The 23,006-nt window shown below is 46.2% G+C and overlaps 1 protein-coding gene across 1 annotated transcript in view; it reads right to left on the reverse strand.

The window, feature by feature from the left end:
- Positions 1 to 23,006, reverse strand: part of LOC136548842 (protein HAPLESS 2-A) — a 42,333-nt gene that overhangs the window by 17,499 nt on the left and 1,828 nt on the right. The window contains exons 5-6 of the mRNA XM_066540222.1: positions 22,676 to 22,733; positions 22,536 to 22,596 (exon numbers count right to left, since the gene is read on the reverse strand). Of these exons, the coding sequence (XP_066396319.1) occupies positions 22,536 to 22,596; positions 22,676 to 22,733 (119 nt within the window). The remainder of the gene's footprint in view (positions 1 to 22,535; positions 22,597 to 22,675; positions 22,734 to 23,006) is intronic.

A 23,006-nucleotide genomic window follows, 5' to 3' on the forward strand; every position in this document is an offset into this window, starting at 1 on the left:
GCATAAGCACACACCCCAACCCCATCTTCGAGACATCATAGTATACATCAAAGGGCCTATCAATATCTGGTTGGGCCAACATAGGAGCAGTGGTCAGAAAAATCTTCAGAGCTTGGAAAGCTTCTTCACAGGCTGGGCTCTAGTCAAACTGGGTTTCTTTTTGGAGCAGCTTGGTCATTGGCTAGGCTCTCTTGGAGAAATCAGGAATGAAACACCGATAGTATCTAGCCAGACCAAGGAATTGACGAATCTGATGCATAGACTTGGGAGACTTCCAATCCAATACATCTTGCACCTTTCTAGGGATCTACTGAAATGCCCTCAAGTGTCAACACATGCCCCTAAAAACTACACTCGATCTAACCAAAATTTGCACTTGCTGAATTTAGCATACAGCTTGTGCTTCCTTAGTCGAGCCAGTACTATTCGAAGGTGTTGGGCATGCTCTTCATCATTCTTGGAATAGATCAGGATGTCATCAATGAAAACTACCACAAACTTATCTAGCTCCTGGCATGAAAACTGAATTCATCAGGTACATGAAGAAGGCTAGGAGAATTAGTAAGACCAAAAGACATCACTAGGTACTCATACAGCCCATACCTAGTAGAAAAAGTTGTCTTTGGTATATCATGTGGCTTGATCTTGATCTGATGATAGTCCTGACCAGAGATCTATCTTCGAGAACATCTTGGCACCAGCTAATTGGTTGAACAAAGTATCTATGTGTGGCAAAGGATACTTGTTCTTAACTGTTACCGCATTAAGAGGGACTGGTAATCCACACACATCCGTAGAGTACCATCATTCTTCACAAAAATAGCCGGGCAACCCCATGGTGAAGAACTAGGATGGATGAAACCTTTGTCCATCAACTCTTCACCTGCTTCTTCATTTCTGCTAGTTTCCTTGGAGCCATGCGGTACAGGCGTCTGGAGATAGGGGCAGTACCAGGTTCTAGCTCAATGGAGAATTCTACCTCTCTATCTATAACACCTCGGTGTTACGAGCTCGTCTAGCACCGCGATTTAGGCCTAATAAAATTTACCGAAATGATTTTCTCGGATTTTAAAATTTTAAATTATGTTTAAAATATCCGATAGCGATTCAAGCAAGTAAATAGTGAATGGCTTGTTCTGTTGGATTGAGCATGAAAACAATTTTTGTTACAAAATAAAATATCACTTGTAATTAGAACTTAAATAAAAATTAGGAGTTAATCAGTGTTAAAACTTAAAATAAAATAAATAGGAATGAGAGTGTTAGGTGGAGAAAATATTTTTATACGTACCCTGCTGTGAATCAGTCTTTTGATTTATGGTGTCATGTCGTGTTGCTCTATGTCTAATTGTCCTCATTTGCCTCCGTTGTCCCATCACGCTCTTGTCATTGTTGTAGCTTCGTGGTCTGCCTCAGTGTTCCGCCAAGCTGAGCCGTCTCTGTCCTTACTTCTGCTGTCTCGGTCTGACTCTATTTCTCTGCTCCCCTTTTTTCTTTACCACCAGAGCATAGCATGCAAATCCTTGTCATGTACGCCATCAACGCAGCCGTCGCCTCAACGCCATCGCCACCTGTGGTTTCACTGCTGTGCAGCCCCGGTAGCCCATGCCTAGCCCTCGCACGCCTGTCTGCCTCTGTCTCTGATTTCTCTTCCGAGCCAAGCACTAGTTTTGGCTGAGTCCGCCATCATCGGTTTCCCTAGCGCTCCTCCTCCTTCCTTTTCCTTTTCTGCTACCAATGGGAGGAGACCCCACCCTGCTCTCCTTCTCCACAGTCAGCCACCATAGCCGTGCATAGCTCCACCCCTCCTAGACGCCTCCTTCGCCTCGGTCCGTGCCATGGCCCGACAGGCTCGGTCGTGGTCGTGTTTCTCCGTGCGCCGCTCCTGCTACGGCCGCGCGTGGCCATCATGGCTGCGCCACTACACCAGACCGTAGCCATCATGTCCTAGATGTGCCGCTGTTTTCCTTCCACCCGTAGCTGTGTAGCCGCCCCTTCCTCGGTCCGCCCCGAGCCGCAGCATCCCTGCCGTCCTTCGTGAGCACACCACGTGTCCCACACTGGCGTCCCCCCTCCTTCCCCCTCTACCTTGGTCCACCACCATGGCTAGGCGCGCTTGTGCCCAGCGGCTCTCTCCCACGTGTGTGCTCGCTCAAGCTGCGAAGCACCTCCCCGCTCCATCTTCGCACCACCGCAGCCGCCTCACGTGCATCTGCTCCACGCTCATGCCCACCCTAGCTGTCTGGTTGGGCGATTCGCCACCCTATCAGCCGATCTTGGCCACGCTGAGCTGGCTGGCTACCGCTGCCTCCTACGCAACGCGCAGGGGCTAGGCACCACTAGCGGTCCTGGCTGAGCCGTCGTAGGCCACTGTTGCCAGGCTGGGTCAGGTACGGGTGGGGCCGAAGACGTCGGTGGCCACCCGCCACCAGAATCGATCTCGCCCAGCGCTCCTCTGCTCTACGGCCACCGAGGTGCATGGCCTGGATGCCTGGCACCGCCTTCGGCTGTGCCATGGTCGCCTTGGGGTCGTGGAGGGACCCGCGCTGGGAGCCGTCCATTCCGTCATCGCCGTGGCGCTCTTCCCTACCGAACCGGCCATCGATGAGGCCAGATGCGTGTTCCTCTGCTCTGCTTGAGAAAAGGTAGAAGAAGGATCTTAATGTGAATAGACATGATACAGGGTTCTTAGTGCAAAGTACGTGACTCACTTGAACAGTAGAATGCGAAATAGATCGAAGTGCGGGGTCATTTTCGCATAAATAGACAGGCCGGTCGGTGGGCAGGCCACGCTGGGCCGATCGACTGCTGTTGCATCGAGCCGGCTTGCTGGGCCATGCGCCCATGCCTGGGCCATCCGCCGCCGTCTGGTTGGGCCATTGTCGCGCCCGTCTGGGCCACGGCCTATGCTTGGCCCGCGCATGGTCGGTGGGCCACACTACACTGCTGGGCCACCGCCTGCGCCATGTGCTGGGCTAGCCTACCACTGACCAGCCTACGCCTGGGCCGTGCATGCCACACCCGCCTGGGCCGGCCTGACCGATTGGGTCGATTTGTTTACTACTGGCCCTTTTTGTTTCTAAAGCGATTACTAAATTAGTTTCGGGAATAAACTTGTAAAATCAATATAAGATTATGTAGTTGTCCAAAAATGATAAAACCAATTTTGTTAGTCTCCTAAAATCATAATCTACCTATTAGTATATTTTGTTCATATAGTTTGATAATGTTCTTGGAAGCTATGTAACTAATTTAAGATACTTAATATTATAACATGTAAACTAGTAGGAATTTCCATGCTAAATTGGTAATAGTATTGAATCTAAAATTTTTATAGTAGACTCCTAGCAATATTAGGTGCTCACTATAATTTTTGTAGCACTGGAATAATTAGGTTGCTAGATAGATAATAATGCCCTATTTCGAATAAGGATTAAATTGATAGAATAGAATAAAGAAACAACTTTAGTTTATATAACTAAAATAGTTTTTGGGAAATAATGTCTTATCCGACAACGTGTATATATAGCCTAAGTACGGTCGTTGTTAGAACTAGCCCAGTTGACTTGGGAGGCGTAAATTGTATTTTACGAGTCACGATTGCAGTCGATTAATTATGTCTTTGCATTGCATCACATTGCATATCATATAGGTACGATGATGGATCAACGGATCAATTGAAGGATGATTGGGAATCCGAGAATGGTGTAATGGTATTCTCCCCAAGAGATGATGCAATGGGCTTTCTATTCGGATGATGGTGGATGATCTGAAGATGTAGATACTAACTTTTTAATATATCATACCCAGGCAAGCCCCGGTGCATAACCCCTACTTTTCTACATGTTAAATTATATTTGTGCATTAAGTTTTAAGGAGTTGAATGAAACCCACTTGCATATATATCTTTATCCTATGAGTCTTACTAGTATGACAGGATCATGTAGAATGCTATGCTATAGGACTCCGGTAGAAGTCGAATGATTGCCTGTCACTCGCGAGATATAGGAAATATATTACGGTAGTATTATCAAAAGGAAAAATAGTGATCGGGCAGGGATATGGTTTGGAGTATTGGTGGGTGTAAGAGGTATCGCCGTGGACGCAGGGCATAGCTTGGTTACACTGCTTTCTCTGTCTGTTTTGGTTAAGGACCGATCATTGCATAAGCCATCGAGGCAAGTCATAGACTTATTATCCCGAGCACATACTTGGGTATGGGCGCTTGGAAGACTTGTTGCTCTCTTGTTGTGGATCCGGCTCTTTTCGGACTGACTGACAGGGTTTTATTTTAGTGGAGGAGGTCCTTGCACCACACTAAGTCCAGGACTCAAGGGCGGGGGCTTAGAGTCCTAGTTTGGACAGGACCTGGACACCTAGGATAGGAGAGTGATAGGTCGGTCCTGGCTTGTGCCTTGTGTACAAGTGGGGCGTGTGTTTTCGAGGTACCCAGCTGGGGGCATTGATTCGCGAATCACCGGGCAACCCAGGTATGGCTTGTTTCGTGTCTAGCACCATAGTAAGATCTAAAAGATGAAAGATGGAATGGAAAAAGGAAATCTGATTGCTTATCACCTGCTTGAAAGTAGTACAGGTGCTTACATAGAATGGTTAGTTAATGAATCAATGCACCTAGTAATAAAAATCAAATATAAGGATGCACTTTTAGTAATGCTCCTGCAGATGCAATAAACCCAAAAGCCAGATAGCCTTGCATATATCTTGGAAGTCTTTTTCTTTCCTCCTTTCGGGTAAGTCTTGTTGAGTACAATTAAGTATTCAGGGTTTTATTTCCCCTGTTGCAGATGATAGGTGGATGCTAGAGCTGACCCTTGTGTGTGGATACCTCCCGATGGGCTCAGCGAGGATTCCTTTACGCTGCGATCGTAGTTTTTACTTACAACTCTCACCAAATATTTTTATAAATGAAAGCTTACAATCTGTTGTCATAGTTCAATTATCAATGTTTCATCATGCTATGAATAGATATTTATTTTCTATTGTAATTCTGATCACATGTTTATATTCCACTGTCAATTTTAAATTGTTCATAACTCTGATAACATGATTACATTCCATTGTTACAATAATAAATATTATACTCTGATGTTATAGTTAAAAGTGATGTAAGAAATGGTTAAATGATGTAAGCTTTATTCTCTCATTTGTGATCCTGATGGCAAAAATGTAGATTTTTCAGGTTCTCCCCTGGGGTGTGCCCGATGGAACTACGTAATTTGGTGTTCTCCCTTGAGTGCTAGTGTCTAATGGAAGACAAGCGCTCATGTGAGGCATTAGATTAGACGGTTCTGCCACAGGTGGTATCAGAGCGCAAATAAGGAAATAAGGCTTCGAAAACCTTTTCTAAACTAAAATTTGACAACCTCTTTTTGCAAAAGTTAGGATATTTTTATGTGAAGTTATATAAGTAAGCCCTATTACTATGGTTATGTATCTTGGATAGATGGCACTTTGCTGACTTAGATAGGGTTAATCAAGTTTCTGTAGGTACACTGACTCGAGCATAGTCCGATAGTATCGACTAGTTACATGGAGAGAACTATGTGCCGAAAATTTGAAAATGGTTGCCCTATATGTTAGCAACAGTGGAAGAACATATAGGACGTGCATTCATGCATATCCTATTTCTACATTATAGTGCCATATTACTAGCAGATACATCATCCATAGGAGTCACGTGTGTCGTATTATGTACGAATGACTCGTTTCTGTTCTGGAGTTAGATATGCACTGTGGCTTCAGTGCTCCGTGTTCGCCGTGGTTCACGCCTATCATGACCCACGTCTCCTTGTACCCCTTTTCTACGCCCTTGTCGGACCCTTGCCCTGCAGTCGTACTAGTCAGTAATGGCCTCAGGACGTTGCTCGCCTCGAACGCGTGAAATTTGGTCGATTCGTCGTAGTGATCACACGTGGGAACCCTAGTGGACCACTGCCAGGACCACTAAATGCTCTGCCTTTATAAGTACAGCCTAGCTTAGCCATTGGTACCACCACTCAGCGCACTTTAGCTCGCTTAGCTTTTCCTTTGAGCCAGCCTTTCGCTCAGCCTTCCTCGCAACCACCGCCAGAAATGGTAGGAGCCTAGGTTAGTACCTACTGCCTGAATATTGAGGGTTTTCCCAAAATCCTGCATGCCACCCTACAAAAGCTTGGAGTCAAAGATCGTCCTGAGTATGAGGGCCGTGAGTATGAGAAGTATGGCACCGATCGGTGTGAGGTTACCGTCTACATTGGGAAGAGTAAAGAGTTCCCCGACATCACTGAAGCCTAGAGTGTGACCGCAACTGGGTGTAGCTTCACCGACACCTACCAGGTTGTGGCCCGTAAAGCCTTGCGGCACCTCTTCCAGATCTATGAAGAGCCCATTGCCCGTACCCCTATGAGGTTCTTTCCACCCTTGGACAGGAATCGGTGGGCATGGAAGGGCTCGCATGGAGGCTCTTGCAAGGGCGGGATGCGCATAGAGGATAGTCCAACTATGGTGCACTTGACCACATACCTTGACTCGCTCTAGATGAGCAGTATGACCGGATAAGCCTGGAGCTAGGGGCGTGCCTTCAGCGAGCTGAGGAAGCCAAGATCTTCAACCGGATGCTCCGAGGTGCAGCTCGCCGAAGCGCATGCCAGTGCGTAGCTACTAAGAGCCAGGAGGATTGCCATAGTCAGAAGCCTTAAGGAGGCTAAAGATCGGCATGTTCATCATCTGCGTGAGGCTATCTTGTCACTAGGGCTTAGGTGGAGGACACTGGTTGTCGATAGGTAGGATGCCCCGATCTTGAAGGGATCCCTATCCACCCGCTAGAAAGAAGGAGAACTGGTGATTGCAGCACCGCCAGCACCTCCACCTCAGAAGTAGTCAGAAGTCAGACCCTTGATTCCTCTCACTCAGCCATTGCTACGAGAAGATGTAGATTAGTTGCCTTGTAATATTGTACCCATAGTAGTAGTGCATTTTCGTTGCTGTCCTCCATATGGTACTCTTACCATTGTTGTCAGTCCGTAGTTGTTGAGATCAGTCTAACCATAGGTGAATGTTGTGTCATGAATGGGAGCCTGAATGCCTGTATGATGTACCCGTATAAAACCTGTTGGAACATGCATTTTAATTAGTTCAGCTGTGTTTATTGCGTTCACCTACCTTAAGTTCGTTAGAGGTGCTTAAGAGTTTCATGGGCGGTATTAAGTGAGTTACAAGAGAAGTTGCCATTCAAATATCAACAAACTAGTCGTGATTGGAGAACTTTGGACACTATATTGACTAATGGTGGATGTCCCAACATAACCCTTGAATCTCTGTAAAACAAATCCATCATTGTATTTGAAATCCCTTGTCCCTCATTGTGAAGGGAACCTTTGTTGTTTGAATTTTTCCTTGCAATACTCCTCTTATTTTGTGGTCTATGACCCCACTGCCTTCATGGCGTGTGAGTTGATAGTAGTTGCCTGGTTAATAGCTTATGGTGCCGTGATGAAACCGAGGGCTCCCTTGTGGAACAGCTGCCACATGGTGACGCTGCTTGGCACACACTGGTATCAAGGTTTTTGACCAAGTACCTTTACCAAAGTTACACCGCCATACCACTTTTGCTATATATTTTCTTCTTGGAAATATTTGGGTGTTCAAACGAGAAATCCACAACAGGGTTGATGCAGAAGTGTTCTCTCAAGGTAAACAAGAGGTGGTTTTGGAGGAAGAAAGTATGACGTGGTCTCAGCCTACATGAAAGATGGATGTGGTCAAGGAAGGAAAGACAAAAGAAAACTAGTAAGAAAAGTTAGCAGTGAATAGTTGGAAGTAATTGAAAAGCCTAAGTAGATGTCATGTCCCAAGCCCTGTGTTTAGTTGACTGCGCTACTGCATGCTGGGTCATTTCACTGCATGCCCTACGAATGCTGTCTGTATCGGGCCCTCAGCTCCTCGTTTTTGTGTGGCTGTAGCATCAGTGTTGTGCTCGCCATCTTTGTGCACTATGCATTTCTCCTTTTCCCTAGCATTCCGGTCGCCTCTCGACTCTCACGCCTCATCCCTCGTACCGGACCCCCTTCCCCTCTGTCCTTTCTTCTTTTTTGAACATGGCCGCCCGCACGCCTGCCTTGTCGAGCGGACCCCTCCCCCTCTCCTATCCTTTATTTCCCCCTACCGTTCGCGCAGGAAGCGCACCATGTCTTCGACCTTATCTCCATAGCATGCACCATCTATGTATTCTATCCCTTGCCGCATCCGCTTTTAGTGTGTTGCGCCCCACCTCCGTTCGCCTCTATAAAATCCCCTTGGTCCTTGCTCTTCTTCTTCATTCCCATTCCCCTCGCATTCGGAGCAGGGTTATGAAATCCAGTCGACATTGTGAAGCTAGGTTCGTCAGTCTGAGGTGATGTTGTAATCTGAGAGAAGAAAGGATCTGGTTTGTCGAAGAAGTTCAAGTTCCCTTTGGTTAGTTGGATCTTAGGATTCTAGATGTTTGACTTCTCAGTCGACTGTTTTTGGATCTGTTGGACCAACACCATGTTTTGGATCATCGTTATCTTGTTGTTTCTCTATTGTCCTCGTCTATCTCGACTTCTGGATTAAGTCTTGGTTGTATTAGGTTGCTCTTAACCATGTATCCCTAAATCCCCGTGTGGTTCAGTATTTGAAGTCGTGTAAACTTTCATGTAATCCCTGATCTACGAAATGTAATCGCGTTTTCCCTCTTCTAGTTCATGCTTCGAATCTCGGGATGAGATTCTTTTTAAGGGGGGTTGGTTGTAACACCCCGGTGTTACGATCCTGTTTAGCACCGCGATTTAGGCCTAATAAAATTTGCTGAAATGATTTTCTCGGATTTTAAAATTTTAAATTATGTTTAAAATATCCGATAGCGATTCTGGCAAGTAAATGGCGAATGGCTTGTTCTGTTGGATTGAGCATGAAAATAATTTTTGTTACAAAATAAAATATCACTTATAATTAGAACTTAAATAAAAATTAGGAGTTAATCATGTTAAAACTTAAAATAAAATAAATAGGAATGAGAGTGTTCGGTGGAGAAAATATTTTTATACGTACCCTGCTGTGAATCAGTATTTTGATTTGTGGTGTTGTGTCGTGTTGCTCTGTGTCTAATTGTCCTCATCTGCCTCGGTTGTCCCGTCGCGCTCTTATTATTGTCGTAGCTCCGTGGTCTGCCTTAGTGTTCCACCAAGCTGAGCCGTCTCGTCCTTGCTTCTGTTGTCTCGGTTTGACTCTGTTTCTCTGCTCCCCTTTTTTCTTTACCACTAGAGCATAGCATGCAAATCCTTGTCATGTACGCCGTCAATGCAGCCGTCGCCTCAATGCCATCGCCACCCGTGGTTTCACACTATGCAGCCCCAGCAGCCCATGCCCTGCCCTCGCGCATCTGTCTGCCTCTGTCTCCGATTTCTCTTCTGAGCCGAGCACTAGTTTTGGCTGAGTCCACTGTCATCGGTTTCCTCGACGCTTCCTCCTCCTTCCTTTTCCTTTTTTGCTGCCGATGGGAGGAGACCCCACCCTACTCGCTCTCCTCACTTGCCCTCTCGCTCGGCTCCTCTCGCTGCTGCTTACCGCGCGTCGACGCCCTTCCCGCAGCACCTCGCCTTGCATCGCCGGTACCGTCCCTCCCCAGCGAGTGAGCCCCCGACCCAGTGCACAGCTTTGCTGCTCTCCTTCTCCTCTGCAGTTAGCCACCATGGCCGCACACATAGCTCCGCCCCTCCCTAGACGCCTCCTTCGCCTCAGTCTGTGCCATAGCTCGGTAGGCTTCGGTCGCGGTCACAGTTTCTCCCTACGCCACTCCTGCTACGGCCCGCACGTGGCCATCATGGCTGCACCACCGCACCGGACCGCAGCCATCGCGTCCTAGATGCGCCGCTATTTTCCTTCCACCCATAGCAGCAGCAGTCGCCCCTTCCTCGGTCCTGCCCCAAGCTGCTGCCATACCTGTGAGCCAGCGCTCGTAACCAGCCGAGCTGGAGTGCCCCTGTCGTCCTTCATGAGCACCCCGCATGTCCCACACCGGCGTCCCCTCTCCTTCACCCTCTACCTTGGTCCACTGCCATGGCTAGGCGCGCTCGTGTCCAACGGCTCTCTCCCACGCGTGTGCTCACCCGAGCCACGAAGCACCTCCCCGCTCCATCTCCGCACCACCGCAGTCGCCTCGCGTGCATCTACTCCACGCTCGTGCCCACCCAGGCTATCTGGTCAGGCGATTCACCACCCTATCAGCTGGTCTTGGCCACGCCAAGCTGGCCGCCTGCTACGCGATGCGCAGGGGCTCGACACCACCAGCGGTTGTGGCTGAGCCGTCGCAGGCCACCATTGCCGGGCTGGGTCAGGTATGGGTGGGGCCAAAGACGGTAGTGGCCACCCCATCGGAATCGATCTCGCCCAGTGCTCCTCTGCTCTATGGCCATTGAGGTGCATGGCCTAGATGCCTGGCACCACCTCTGGCCATGTCGTGGCCAGCCTTGGGGTCAGTGGAGGGACCCACGCTGGGAGCCGTCCATTCCGTCGTCGCCGTGGCGCTCTTCCCTGTCGAACCGACCGTCGGTGAGGCCAGACACGCTTTCCTCTGCTCTACTTAAGAAAAGGTAGAAGAAGGATCTTAATGTAAATAGACATGATACAGGGTTCTTAGTGCAAAGTACGTGACTCACTTGAACAGTAGAATGCGAAATAAATCGAAGTGTGGGGTCGTTTTTGCATAAATAGCTAGGGCCGGTCGGTGGGCAGGCCGCGCTGGGCCGATCGGTTGCCTGTCGTGTTGGGCCGGCTTGCTGGGCCATGCGCCCGCGCCTGGGCCATCCACCACCGTCTGGTTGGGCCGTTGCTGCGCCCGTCTGGGCCCCGGCCTATGCTTGGTCCGCGCTTGGTCGGTGGGTCGCGCTACACTACTGGGCCACCGCTTGCGCCGTGCGCTGGGCGGGCCTACCACTGACCGGCCTGCGCCTAGGTCACGCATGCCGTGCCCGCCTGGGCTGCCCGGACCGATTTGGCCGATTTGTTAACTACTGGCCCTTTTTGTTTCTAAAGTGATTACTAAATTAGTTTCGGGAATAAACTTGTAAAATCAATATAAGATTATGTAGTTGTCCTAAAAATTGTAAAACCAATTTTGTTAGTCTCCTAAAATTATAATCTACCTATTAGTATATTTTGTTCACATAGTTTGATAATATTCTTGGAAGCTATGTAATTAATTTAAGATACTTAATATTGTAACTATATAAACTTGTAGGAATTTCCATGCTAAATTGGTAATAGTATTGAATCTGAAATTTTTACAGTAGACTTCCTAGCAATATTAGGTACTCACTGTAATTTTTGTAGTTCCGGAATAATTAGGTTGCTAGATAGATAATAATACCCTATTTCGAATAAGGATTAAATTGATAGGATAGAATAAAGAAACAACTTTGGTTTATGTAACTAAAATAGTTGTTGGGAAATAATGTCTTATCCGACAACGTGTATATGTAGCCTAAGTACGATCATTGTTAGAACTAGCCTGTTGACTTGGGAGGCATAAATCATATTTTACGAGTCACGATTGCAGTCGATTAATTATGTCTTTGCATTGCATCACATTGCATATCATATAGGTACGATGATGGATCAACGGATCAATTGAAGGATGATTGGGAATCCGAGAATGGTGTAATGATATTCTCCCCAAGATATGAAGCAATGGGCTTTCTATTCGGATGATGGTGAATGATCTGAAGATGTAGATACTAACTTTTTAATATATCTTACCCAGGCAAGCCCCGATGCATAACCCTTACTTTTCTGCTATTTAAATTATATTTGTGCGTTAAGTTTTAAGGAGTTGAATGAAACCCACTTGCATATATATCTTTATCCTATGAGTCTTACTAGTATGACAGGATCATGTAGAATGCTATGCTATAGGACTCCGATAGAAGTTGAATGATTGCTTGTCACTCGCAAGATATAGGAAATATATTACGATAGTATTATCAAAAAGAAAAATAGTGACCGGGCAGGGATATGGTTTGGGTATTGGTGGGTGTATGAGGTTGTGTCGCCGTGGACGCGGGGCATAGCTTGGTTACACTGCTTTCCCTATCTGTGTCGGTTAAGGACCAATCATTGCATAAGCCATCGAGGCAAGTCACAGACTTATTATCTCGAGCACATACTTGGGTATGGGCGCTTGAAAGACTTGTTGCTCTCTTGTCGTGGATCTGGCTCTTTCCGGACCGACTGTTAGAGTTTTATTTTGGTGGAGGTCCTTGCACCTCACTGAGTCCGGGACTCAGGGGCGAGGGCTTGGAGTCCTAGTTTGGACGGGACCTGGACACCTAGGACAGGAGAGTGATGGGTCGGTCCTGCTTATGCCTTGTGTACAAGCGGGGCGTGTGTTTTCGGGGTACCCAGCTGGGGGCATTGATTCGTGAATCGTCGGATAACCCGGTACGGCTTGTTTCATGTCTAGCACCGTAGTAAGAACTAAAAGATAAAGATGAAATGGAAAAAGGAAATATGATTGCTTATCACATGCTTGAAAATAGTACAGGTGCTTATATAGAATGTTTAGTAAATGAACCAATGTAGCTATTAATAAAAATCGAATATAAGAATGCACTTTTATTAATGTTCCTGCAGATGCAATAAACCCACAAACCAAATAGCCTTGCATATCCTTGGAGTCTTCTTCTTTTCTCCTGTCAGGGTAAGTCTTGTTGAGTACAATTGAGTACTCAGGGTTTTATTCTCCCTATTGCAGGTGACAGGTGGATGCTAGAGCTGACCCTTGTGTGCGGATACCTCCTGATGGGCTCAGCGAGGATTCCTTTATGCTGCGATCATAGTTTTTACTTACAACCCTCACCAAATATTTTTATAAATGAAAGCTTACAATCTATTGTCATAGTTCAATTATTAATGTTTCATCATGCTATGAATAGATATTTATTTTCTGCTGTAATTCTGATCACATGTTTATATTCCGCTGTCAATTTTAAATTGTTCATAACTCTGATAACATGATTACATTCTGTTGTTACAATAATAAATATTATACTCTGATATTGTATTAAAAGTGATGTAAGAAATGGTTAAATTATGTAAGCTTTATTCTCTCATTTGTGATCCTGATGGCAAAAATGTGGATTTTTTGGTTCTCCCTAGGGGTGTGCCCGACAGAACTAGTGTAATTTGGTGTTCTCCATTGAGTGCTTAGTGTCTAATGGAAGACAAGCGCTCCTATGAGGCATTAGATTAGGTGGTTCTACCACACTGTCCGGTGGCAACCTAGGAAGATCTTCTGGGAAAACATTCGGGAACTCACATACTACCGGAATGGAGGTAAGATCAGGAGAACCTTTAGCATAGGGCAGCAGCAGGTAAGACTGGATATGAGGGTACAATAAGAGACATCCTATCCTTAGAAGAAGGAAGTCATAACTCCACACATCTCCTCTTTAAATCCAAGACTACCCCATACACCCGCAACCAGTTTATTTCAAGAATAGCATCAATGCCTTGCCCAGGCATGACCATGAACTGTAGGCAGGTAAGGGTGGGTGGCTAATACCAAACTTACTGTATCTATATGGGTATTGATGAACATTTGTGAACCTACAGTATGGATCTTATATGCATAAGGTATAGCCATAAGTGGTAAGTTGTGCCGCTCTACAAACCCCATGCTCATAAAGGAATATGATGCACCAGAATTGAACAACACATAAGCTGGATGGGAGTCGATGGTAAACATACCAGCCATCACCGGCTCCTACTGCAAAATCTGCTCAACATCTGTGAAATGCACCTGACCGGATCTACTAGGCACTTTCTTCTTGATTATGGTCCTCTTGACAAGCCTAGGAGTTCGTTGACGGTTGAGCGGACTGAAGCTGGCTGGTTCTGGGGACAAGCTCAAGCATAGTGGCCATATTTGCCACACTTGAAGCAAGCAACTGGCATGTTCCCAAACCCCTGATGAGGTGGGACCTACTGTCCCTAAGACTGCTGGGGCTACACCTGCTGTGGGGTGCACAGTACTGTGTGGAGAAAGTTTGAGAAGTCTGTTGGGGCTACCAAAATGAAGGCCCGCCTAATGACTGATAGGGCCCCTGTTGGAGTGTGAGGGTGGCTAGAAGATCTAGCTACCACCCGCTTCCTCTTCCACTCTGCCTGAGACTCCCGCTAAAAACCCTCCATGGCGATGGCGGCATTCATCAGCGCCCCGAAGGTCTGATAGTTCACTATGTACAGCTTCTCCTAAAGGATGGAAGAGAGACCATGAAATAAGCGGTCCTTCTTGTCGTTAGTGTCCACATGAATGCCAGCATACCGGGCCAAGTGATTGAACTTATTCACATAGTCCATCACTGCCATATTCCCCTAGCGTAGCTCCAGAAACTCAGTCACCTTTTGGTTGATGACACCCATAGGGATAAAGAACTGTCGGAATGCGGTGGTGAACTCCTGCCAGGTTGCCAAATGATGAGGCTGCTCCATGGCATGGAAGGTATCCCACCATGCACTTGTGGACCCCAAAAGCTGCTGCGCTGCAAAGCGCACCTTCTGCTCGTCAGCCACGTCGAGAAGCAGAAACTTTTGCTCTAGAATGCAAAGCCAGTGCTCTGCATGCTAAGGGCTCATCCGACGGTGTGAAGGTGGGTGGGTGAGTCTTGAGAAAGTCCTGGTAAGAGGATGGTCCCTTAGGACGGTGGCACCACCCCCGTTCCCACCGTTGCCCCCGTGGCCTCCGCAGGCGAGGCCCACGACAGCTTGTGCTATGATCTCCATGGCACGGGCTAACTCACGATGAGTAGCCAATAGCTTTGCCATCATCTTAGCATGGGTCATTGGAGGCGGCGATGGTGGAGGAGGAGCCAGAAGTGGAGCCCCATGGCTCTCCCCATTGGGCTCATTGGCCCGATCACTCTTGTCGTGGCCCTCGCCAAGATCATGAGCCGCCCCTGCACTGGTGCTCCCACGTCCAGACCTTAGATTCATTTGTAAGAGATATGAACCATCCGTTAGAACACCCTCCCGATCAGAATCAAGGGATTAGAGAAATGACAGCACCTTTATTAAAGCATTCATTTAGTTAGTCCTATCAATTTACTAACTCAATTATACGTGAAGGGGGATTTCAGTTTGAGTAAGATGCTATTATTACGATGCATGCTTTGGCCTATTCACTCACTCAAGCTAGAATATAGCGGCATTCGTTAAATTTCCAGGCACATCGCACACTCACTTTCCGTATACTAAGTGCTTTCTTACGCAACGTAAGTTAGTGTACCTACAGAAAACTAATTAGATGAAATCAGTGCCGCTATTCTAGATAGACCATATTGCTAGGGACTTATACTTATTTAACTAATATAATTGCATCCTACTTTTTGCAAAACTTTTGTTGGTCAAATTTTTAAGTTTTGAAAATGGGTGATGAAATCTTAACCATTATTGGCTCTGGTACCAACTATGGCAGAACCGCCGGAAATAGCACGCTTACAGAGGTGCTCGTCTTCCACCAAACACTAAGCACCCCAAAAATAGGCTACCACAAGCGGTATCCATCGGGCACACCCCAAGAGAGAACCCGAAAGATCCACATTTTTCCCAACGATTCACGAATCAATGTGCCCAGTTGGGTGACCCGAAAACACACGCCCCGCTTGTATCCCAGGCACAAGCAGGACTAACCCATCACTCTCCTATCCCGGGTGTCTAGGTCCCCATCCAAACTTAGACTCCAAGCCCCCACTCCTGAGTCCTGGACTCAGTGTGGTGCAAGGACCTCCACCATCTCTGCCTCCCATCAGTCAGTCCGAAAAGAGCCGGATCCACGACAAGAGAGCAACAAGTCTTCCCTACGCCCATACCCAAGTATGCGCTTGGGACAGTAAATCTGTGACTTGCCTAGAGTCATATGCAACGACCGGTCCTTAATCGACATAGACAGGGAAAAAGTGTAACTGGGCTATGCCCTGTTGGCCGTAGGACACAACCCTTTACACCCACCAATACCCAAACCATATCCTTACCCAATCACCAATTACCTTTACACATTTTATCATGAGTGATCATATTTATCACCTACTTGCGAGTAACGACAGGTTACTCACGCTACCGATATCCTGAGCATAGCAGCTACTCGACCTATACTAGTAGGACTCATAGGTAGATATATTTATGCATGTAGTTTCCATAAATGCCTGTAACTTAAATGCACATCACATATATATATTTAGTGAGGCGTTATGCACCTGGGGCTTACCTTGGGCAGGCGACGGGTCAGTAAGGTCAGCACCAACAGGCTCCGGGGCTCCCTCCTGCATGAAATGATGATGCAACGCTTAGTAATATAGCAACAACAACTCTTAAAATAAAGGTACATCTGTTTAACCACTAAGATAGTACTACTGACCATAGTATTAAGCTATCTATCGTTACCGATAACAAGTTTGAAATATAACATTCATTGTTATTATAGCAACTACAGGTATTCTTACTCCTAATGCCAATTTACGCTATATACGATAAAGCAAGGGTAATAGCTACTCTCTTTAGCATCCTACTCTAGGACTACGAAATTTACAGCAAGTACATATTAATCTAGTGAGGTTACTGTAAAATTTTTATAACTATATCCATCCCCAATCTACCATAAAAATCCTACAATTTTTAATCTACATAATACTAAGCCATCTAGTTTGAATTTATGAACCTACCATTGTCATGGCTAACTGAAATCTAAGTGCACTAACAGGTAGATGGAAATTTTGTGAACCTAACAAACTTGGTTTTACTATTTTTGAACATCTACAGAATTTACTATAATTTATCAAAGTTCAGCTCATAACTAAATTAAATAAGCATTTCTACTTACTGGAAATTAAAGAAAACCAATTTCTAACATGCGGCCCAACTCGCGTGGCTCGGCCCATAATGGCACGACGCGCACGCGCAGTGCGGCCCACGCGCGGCGCGGCCCAACCAGACGACGGCCTGCGGCGGGAATGACCCGCGCGTGTCGGTCAAATTGCAGAAACGCCCCCTGGACTACTCTGTATTCCTCGTGAGCTCTAAGGCACTATTCCACTAGCCTACAGTTTTACGGTTATGCCCTTGGAATATCTATCTTTACATCAGCAACATCCCCGACACGCGCGTGCGCGCTCCGGCTACAACAGGTCTTCCCCTCCCCAACAACCGGGCCGACCCTTACCTAGGACTGAACGTGAAGTGCCGGGCGAAGAAAGTGCGAGCCAAGATGTAGCAGCGCGGTCTGACTACGATGGCGAAGGTCCTGCAGTCACGAAGGTGCCGTTCTGGTGAATGTCAGCAAGGTCAGGGCAAAATAGGTAGCTAGTGAGCTCTAGTGACTCACCCCAAAACCCTTCGAGGCGGTGATTCGTTCGGAGATGGCCCGAGCCAAGCTGGCCGCGTGCGCGCGAGGTGGTACAGCGGCGCACAGCGATGGCACAGCCACGTTAGGGAAAGCTAGGGCTGTGGTAGCATTACAGCCGAGGTGCGCAGGGTACTTAGGAGGGGAGACGAGGCCTGGTGGTGCAAGGAATCACCACGGGGTGCTTTGATTAATTGGCTTGTCATCGGTGCGCACCCGTCCGGTCTTAAGGACCCGGCGGAGTGGCGAATTCCGAATTGTGGCACTGTGCAGCGGTACATGCAGCGCGGTGGGGTCGGTTGGGTGGTCGGCTACCTAGCAGAGCTGAGGGCATGACTAATTGAATCAGTGGTACTGTCACCACGGCGAATCGAAGGAAAACGTCCTGTCGGCCATGGCGACAGCAGAGACAGGGGGTTTTGGCACGGCTTGGCTCAGCACAGTCGTGGCCATCAATGTAAAGTACAAGTGCACACCATGATGAGGAACAGCGAGGCGTGCCTAGGTGGCTGTCCGTATGCCGAACCCGCAAGCCGACGAAGCTTTGTACAGCGTCACAAGCGGACGGCACCGGACAAGGGAACCAATAGCGCAACATGACGCCTAAAGTGATGGTGGAGCAGGCGACCGTCCCATGCGCGTGTAGCCACGGTGAGTCAATGGGAGCAGTGCCGGGAGTGGCAATGGATGGCACATAGCACGGCCGGGGTACCGTGCGACACGATAACGAGGCAGAGCCGCCAGGACCTGGACGTAGTGCGCTTGCGTGCGTGCGTGCGAGTGCCGGGCAGATACATCCGCCCACAGCAGCAGCGCGGGACCCAGCGCATATCTAGCCAGAGCAAGGCAGGGCGTGGGCGGCGTCCTGGATGCAGCACGTCAGCCATGGCGATGTGAACCACGCACCAGATGCGTGGCAGCAAGCAGCCGAGGCAGCAGCGCCAGGACCATGAGCGCGATGTGCTTGCATAGGGCGACAGTGAGGACACGGCCGATGCATGCTGGGCGAGCCAGCAGCAGCGGTGACCGCGGCCAGCGCGGGCTCTGTTCGAAATAGGTGACATGCATGGTTTTTAAAGCTGTTGCAAAATCCTACCCGATGGTCCAAACGCCAAACCAATTCTTCTATGCGCAAGAGGGTATGTAGGGCTATCAACCCAAGCCATGACATCACAGCCACTTCTTAGGCCGTTCGCTCAACAAAAATTCCCAAACACGGCTTCGTCGACCCAATTACAGACTTAACGTGAAACGGGTAAACCTCGATGGTTTCGCGTCGAATTCAATTTCTGAGCTTCTTGATATACTAGCTAGCGAGCCTCGTCCTCGACCGTACGCATTTCATCATCGCCTACGAAGTACATATGACAAACTTTACCAAAGTTTGCATAAACATTCTATAGCATTTTTGTTCGATAAAAATTCGCTTAGAATACTAAACGATATTAAACGACATGAAGTGTAACATTTTTTTCTTGTTTCGTATAAACGTTTCAAGTGTCGTACATTGATTTATACCTTATGTTACACACCTTTACATATAAGTATGATGCTCATACAGTGTTTTAACAAAAACTGTACAATGTAACACCGAGGGTGTTACAGCTCCCCACCGCTACCTAGGAGGCTAGGAGTGCACACTTAGCGGTAGGCAAAGGTCGGCTCCTTACCCCTGTGGTAGAGAGCTTAGGGTGCCCAACGCAGCCGCCCATGTCGCTGGTCACCATGTCCGACGAACGTGGGATAGAGTAGGGACCTCCCCGTTGTGAAGGCGATAACATCCAGGGTCCTTACTGCAAAGCTTGTCTCTGGTGTAATAGTGCTTAGTGACGCCATGTGATAATCTGTTATGCTGATGGTTTTTCTGCAAAGGGTGCAGGGGCGCGCGAGGGGCTCCCCGTCGCAGGCCGCCGTTGGGCCGGCCTGCTACGCGCAGTGGGCTCCCTATCACTGGCCGCTTGTTGGGCTGGCCTGCTACACGCGCGGGCTCCCCATCGTGGGCCGTTTAGGTTGTTGGGCCAAAATCGTTGGCCACCGGCTTTTCCTTTTTCTGAAGCGTTTCCAAATTAGTCTCTAGGGTAAATTTGTAAATTCAAGAAAAAATTGTGTAGCTGACCAAAAAATTGTGAAACTAATTTTGTTAGGTTCCTAAAATCATGACCTACATGCTAATGTATTTTGTTCACTTAGTTTCATAGAATTTTCAAGAGTAGACTAATTAATTTGAAGCACTTAAAATGGGTAAAACATGAAATTATAGGAATTATTGTGATGAATTGGTAGTAGTACTGGCCCTAAAATTTTTACAGTAGATTCCTAACAATATTAGGTGCTCACTGTAATTTTGGTAGCTCCATAGAAATTAGTTTGCTTAAGGTAACTATATGAGCCCTAGTACGAATATATATATTTAATCAGTCAAATGTCAAAAAATAATTAGGGGTTTGTAGAACAAAAATATTTTCTAGAACAAGCCTTACTTGGCGACTTGGATACGTAGGCTAGTACTGTTAGTCATTAAGCTAGCTCATTAGCGCAGCGGAGCGTAATCATATTATAGAGATGCAGTTACTATTGATTAATTACGTCTCTGTGTTGTATCCATGTATATCATAATAGGAACAACGATGGATCATGGAGATGACCGAAGTAGCAGAAAAGATGGTGACTTGATGATCGTGTCATCATGATGGAATGATAACTTTTGCTTATATCTTACTCAGGCAATCCCTGGTGTATAACCCCTATTATTCTACACTTTATTTTATGCTTGTGCATTAAGTTTAAGGAGTTGAATGAAACCTATTTGCATATATATACCTTTATCCTATGAGTTTTACTAGTATGACAGGATCGTGTAGATTGCTATGCTACAGGACTCCGATAGAAGTCGAGTCATTGCCTGTCACTCGCGAGAGATAAGAAAGATATTATTGTTGTTATTATATTACTATCACTTGGAATATATATGAATGATAATTGGAGATCGAACGGAATGGTACTTTAGATCTGGACTTAGTTTGGCATTCGAGCGAGGCTCGGATTGCACTTGTTCCGCCTGTGTCGGTTAAGGACTGGTCGTTGCATTAGATTCTAGTCAGGTCATAGACTTATTATTCTGAGCACATACTTGTTTATGGGAACGGGAAGGCCTGTTGCTCTCTTGTCGTGGGTTTCGGCTCTTTCTGGACCGACTGATTGGAGGCGGGTATGGTGAAGGTCTAAGCACCACACTGAGACCGAGACTTAGGTGTGGGGGCTTGGAGTCCAAGTTTGGACGGGGCCTGGACCCCTTGATAGGAGAGTGATGGGTTAGTCCTGCTTGTGCCTGGGGTATAAGCGGGGCATGTGTTTTGGGGTACCCAGCTAGGGCTACATTGATTCACGAATCGTCAGATAATTCGGTACGACTTGTCTACAATCTAGCCCCGTAGTAAGAACTGGAATATGAAAGATGAAAACATGGTTCTGATTACTTACCACCAGCTTGAAAGTAGCACATGTGCTTACATAGAATGGTTAGTTAATGAACTAATGATGACTGCTAATGAAATTAAATATAAGGACGCACGTTTAGTAATGCTTCCTGCTAGATGCAATAACCCGCAAGCCAGATAGTCTTGCATACCCTTAGAGTCTTTTCTTTCTTCCTGACGGGTAAGTTTTGCGGAGTATAATTGAGTACTCAGGGTTTGTTCTACCCTGTTGCAGGCGGTAGAAACATGTGGAGCTGACACTTGTGTGTAGAAACCTCCTGGTGGGCTCAGCGAGGATTTCCTTACGTTGCGGACATAGAGTTTATTTAAAACTTTCATCCAAAATGTTTTACAATGGAAAAACTTATAACATGTTATGATGTATATAACAGATCATCATGTTAATGTTTAACTTGTCATTAAATGATTTTATTTCCACTGAAACTCTGATAACATGGTTATATTCCGCTGTTATAAACCATAAATATTATACTCTAATGTTGCATGGAAAGTGATATAAGAAATGGCTTAAGAATGTGTAAACTTTATTCTCTCATTTGTGATCCTGATGAAAAAATATGGATTTCTGGGTTCTCTCTCGGGGTGTGCTCGATAGAACTGTTTAAATTAGCTCACTCTTGGGATGTTTAGTGTTTAATGGAAGACAAACACCTCCAAAAATAAGTTATTTTAGATGGCTCTGCCACGATATACTATTCATGTACATGGCTATATATATTAATATATATGAAAGGAACCCCCACAATGGGTACGTGGTGTTCCCCGTATTATTTGGCTTCCGTTTGGCTGGCAGAATTTTGGCTGAAACTAGGCTGAAAACATTGTTCCGGCTGAATTATTGTGAGAGAAAAACACTGTTCCGGCTGAAAAAAGAAGCCGAACAAAGCCAAATATGGGGTAAGCTGAACAGGGCCATTGTCCCCAGCTTATTTTACATTATATTTATTCAGACCGGACCTGAACAATTAATCGAGGATACCCCAAAGTTTTAGAAGAGTATATCGCCCTGTTTGTTTGGGCTGGTTTGGCTTATAAGCCATGACTGAAAGTACTGTTGGCTAATTTGGTGTGAGAGAAAAATACTGTTCATTGACTGATAAGCCATGACTTATAAGCCTAAATATGACCAAGTGAACAGGCTTTATAAGCTTATTTTAGAAGGGCGGGTCTGCTGCAAGCGGTAGTCTTACCGCCTGTGACCTGAGTCGCGGTCTCCTCTCATTGCATAGGTAAGGATAAGGCTTCGCCACTGACACCATTTCCTAGACCCCGTAAAGAGTCCGCCGTACTGGGTACGCCTTTTTTTATATAAGCTTATTTTACATTACATTTATTCAAACTGGCCCTGGACAATTAATGAGGATACGCCAAATTTGTAGAAGAGTATAAGTTTGAAATAAGAAAGTATTCCCCTAATTTAAAAATAAATAAGTTCATGTTTGATTAACATAACAGACTATATATTGTGTATCTAATAATTGAGCCACTAGTCATGTTGAGAAATTTTACCGTCAGGTCATTAAGTCATAGCAAAGACATGAACCTTTATTTCAGTTAACTCAGTACATTGAGTCAAGGAATTATTAATCCAATATAAACAACAGAGGTACATCACCAACAATACGTACCAGTCACCTGGAAATCGTAGACAGTGAGCCGTATTAGCTTTTCCTTTGAAAATTTTCTCAACTATAAATTAGATTGTGTGAAAGAGGTGTTAGGTCATGTACCAAAACAACAAGAAGACAAACATTATTTCTGAACTTACAAACGTTTCCACAAGATGAAGGTACACGGCGGTTAGGACCACAGGGACAGCAAATAGGCTAGTGCAAGCCAAAGTAAACGAAAACATGAGAAACACAAGGAGATTATAAATTATACAAGATATATAAGTAAAAACAAAAACAAAGGAATGTCCATCTATGTGCCTTGTTTCGGTTAATGCTAGCATGTCTCCCGCACTTTGCTGCTGGGTCACTTAAATAATGCCTACTGCCAAATCAACAATTTTCAACGTTTATAGTTTCTAGTCGAGAAAGACTTACCTTTTTCATGAAAAGATGTATTACATTTTAACTAAGCACTACCTCTTCAAT

The sequence above is a fragment of the Miscanthus floridulus genome, chromosome 4 (assembly GCF_019320115.1).
Source record: "Miscanthus floridulus cultivar M001 chromosome 4, ASM1932011v1, whole genome shotgun sequence".
In the NCBI taxonomy this organism is placed as follows: Eukaryota; Viridiplantae; Streptophyta; class Magnoliopsida; order Poales; family Poaceae; genus Miscanthus; species Miscanthus floridulus.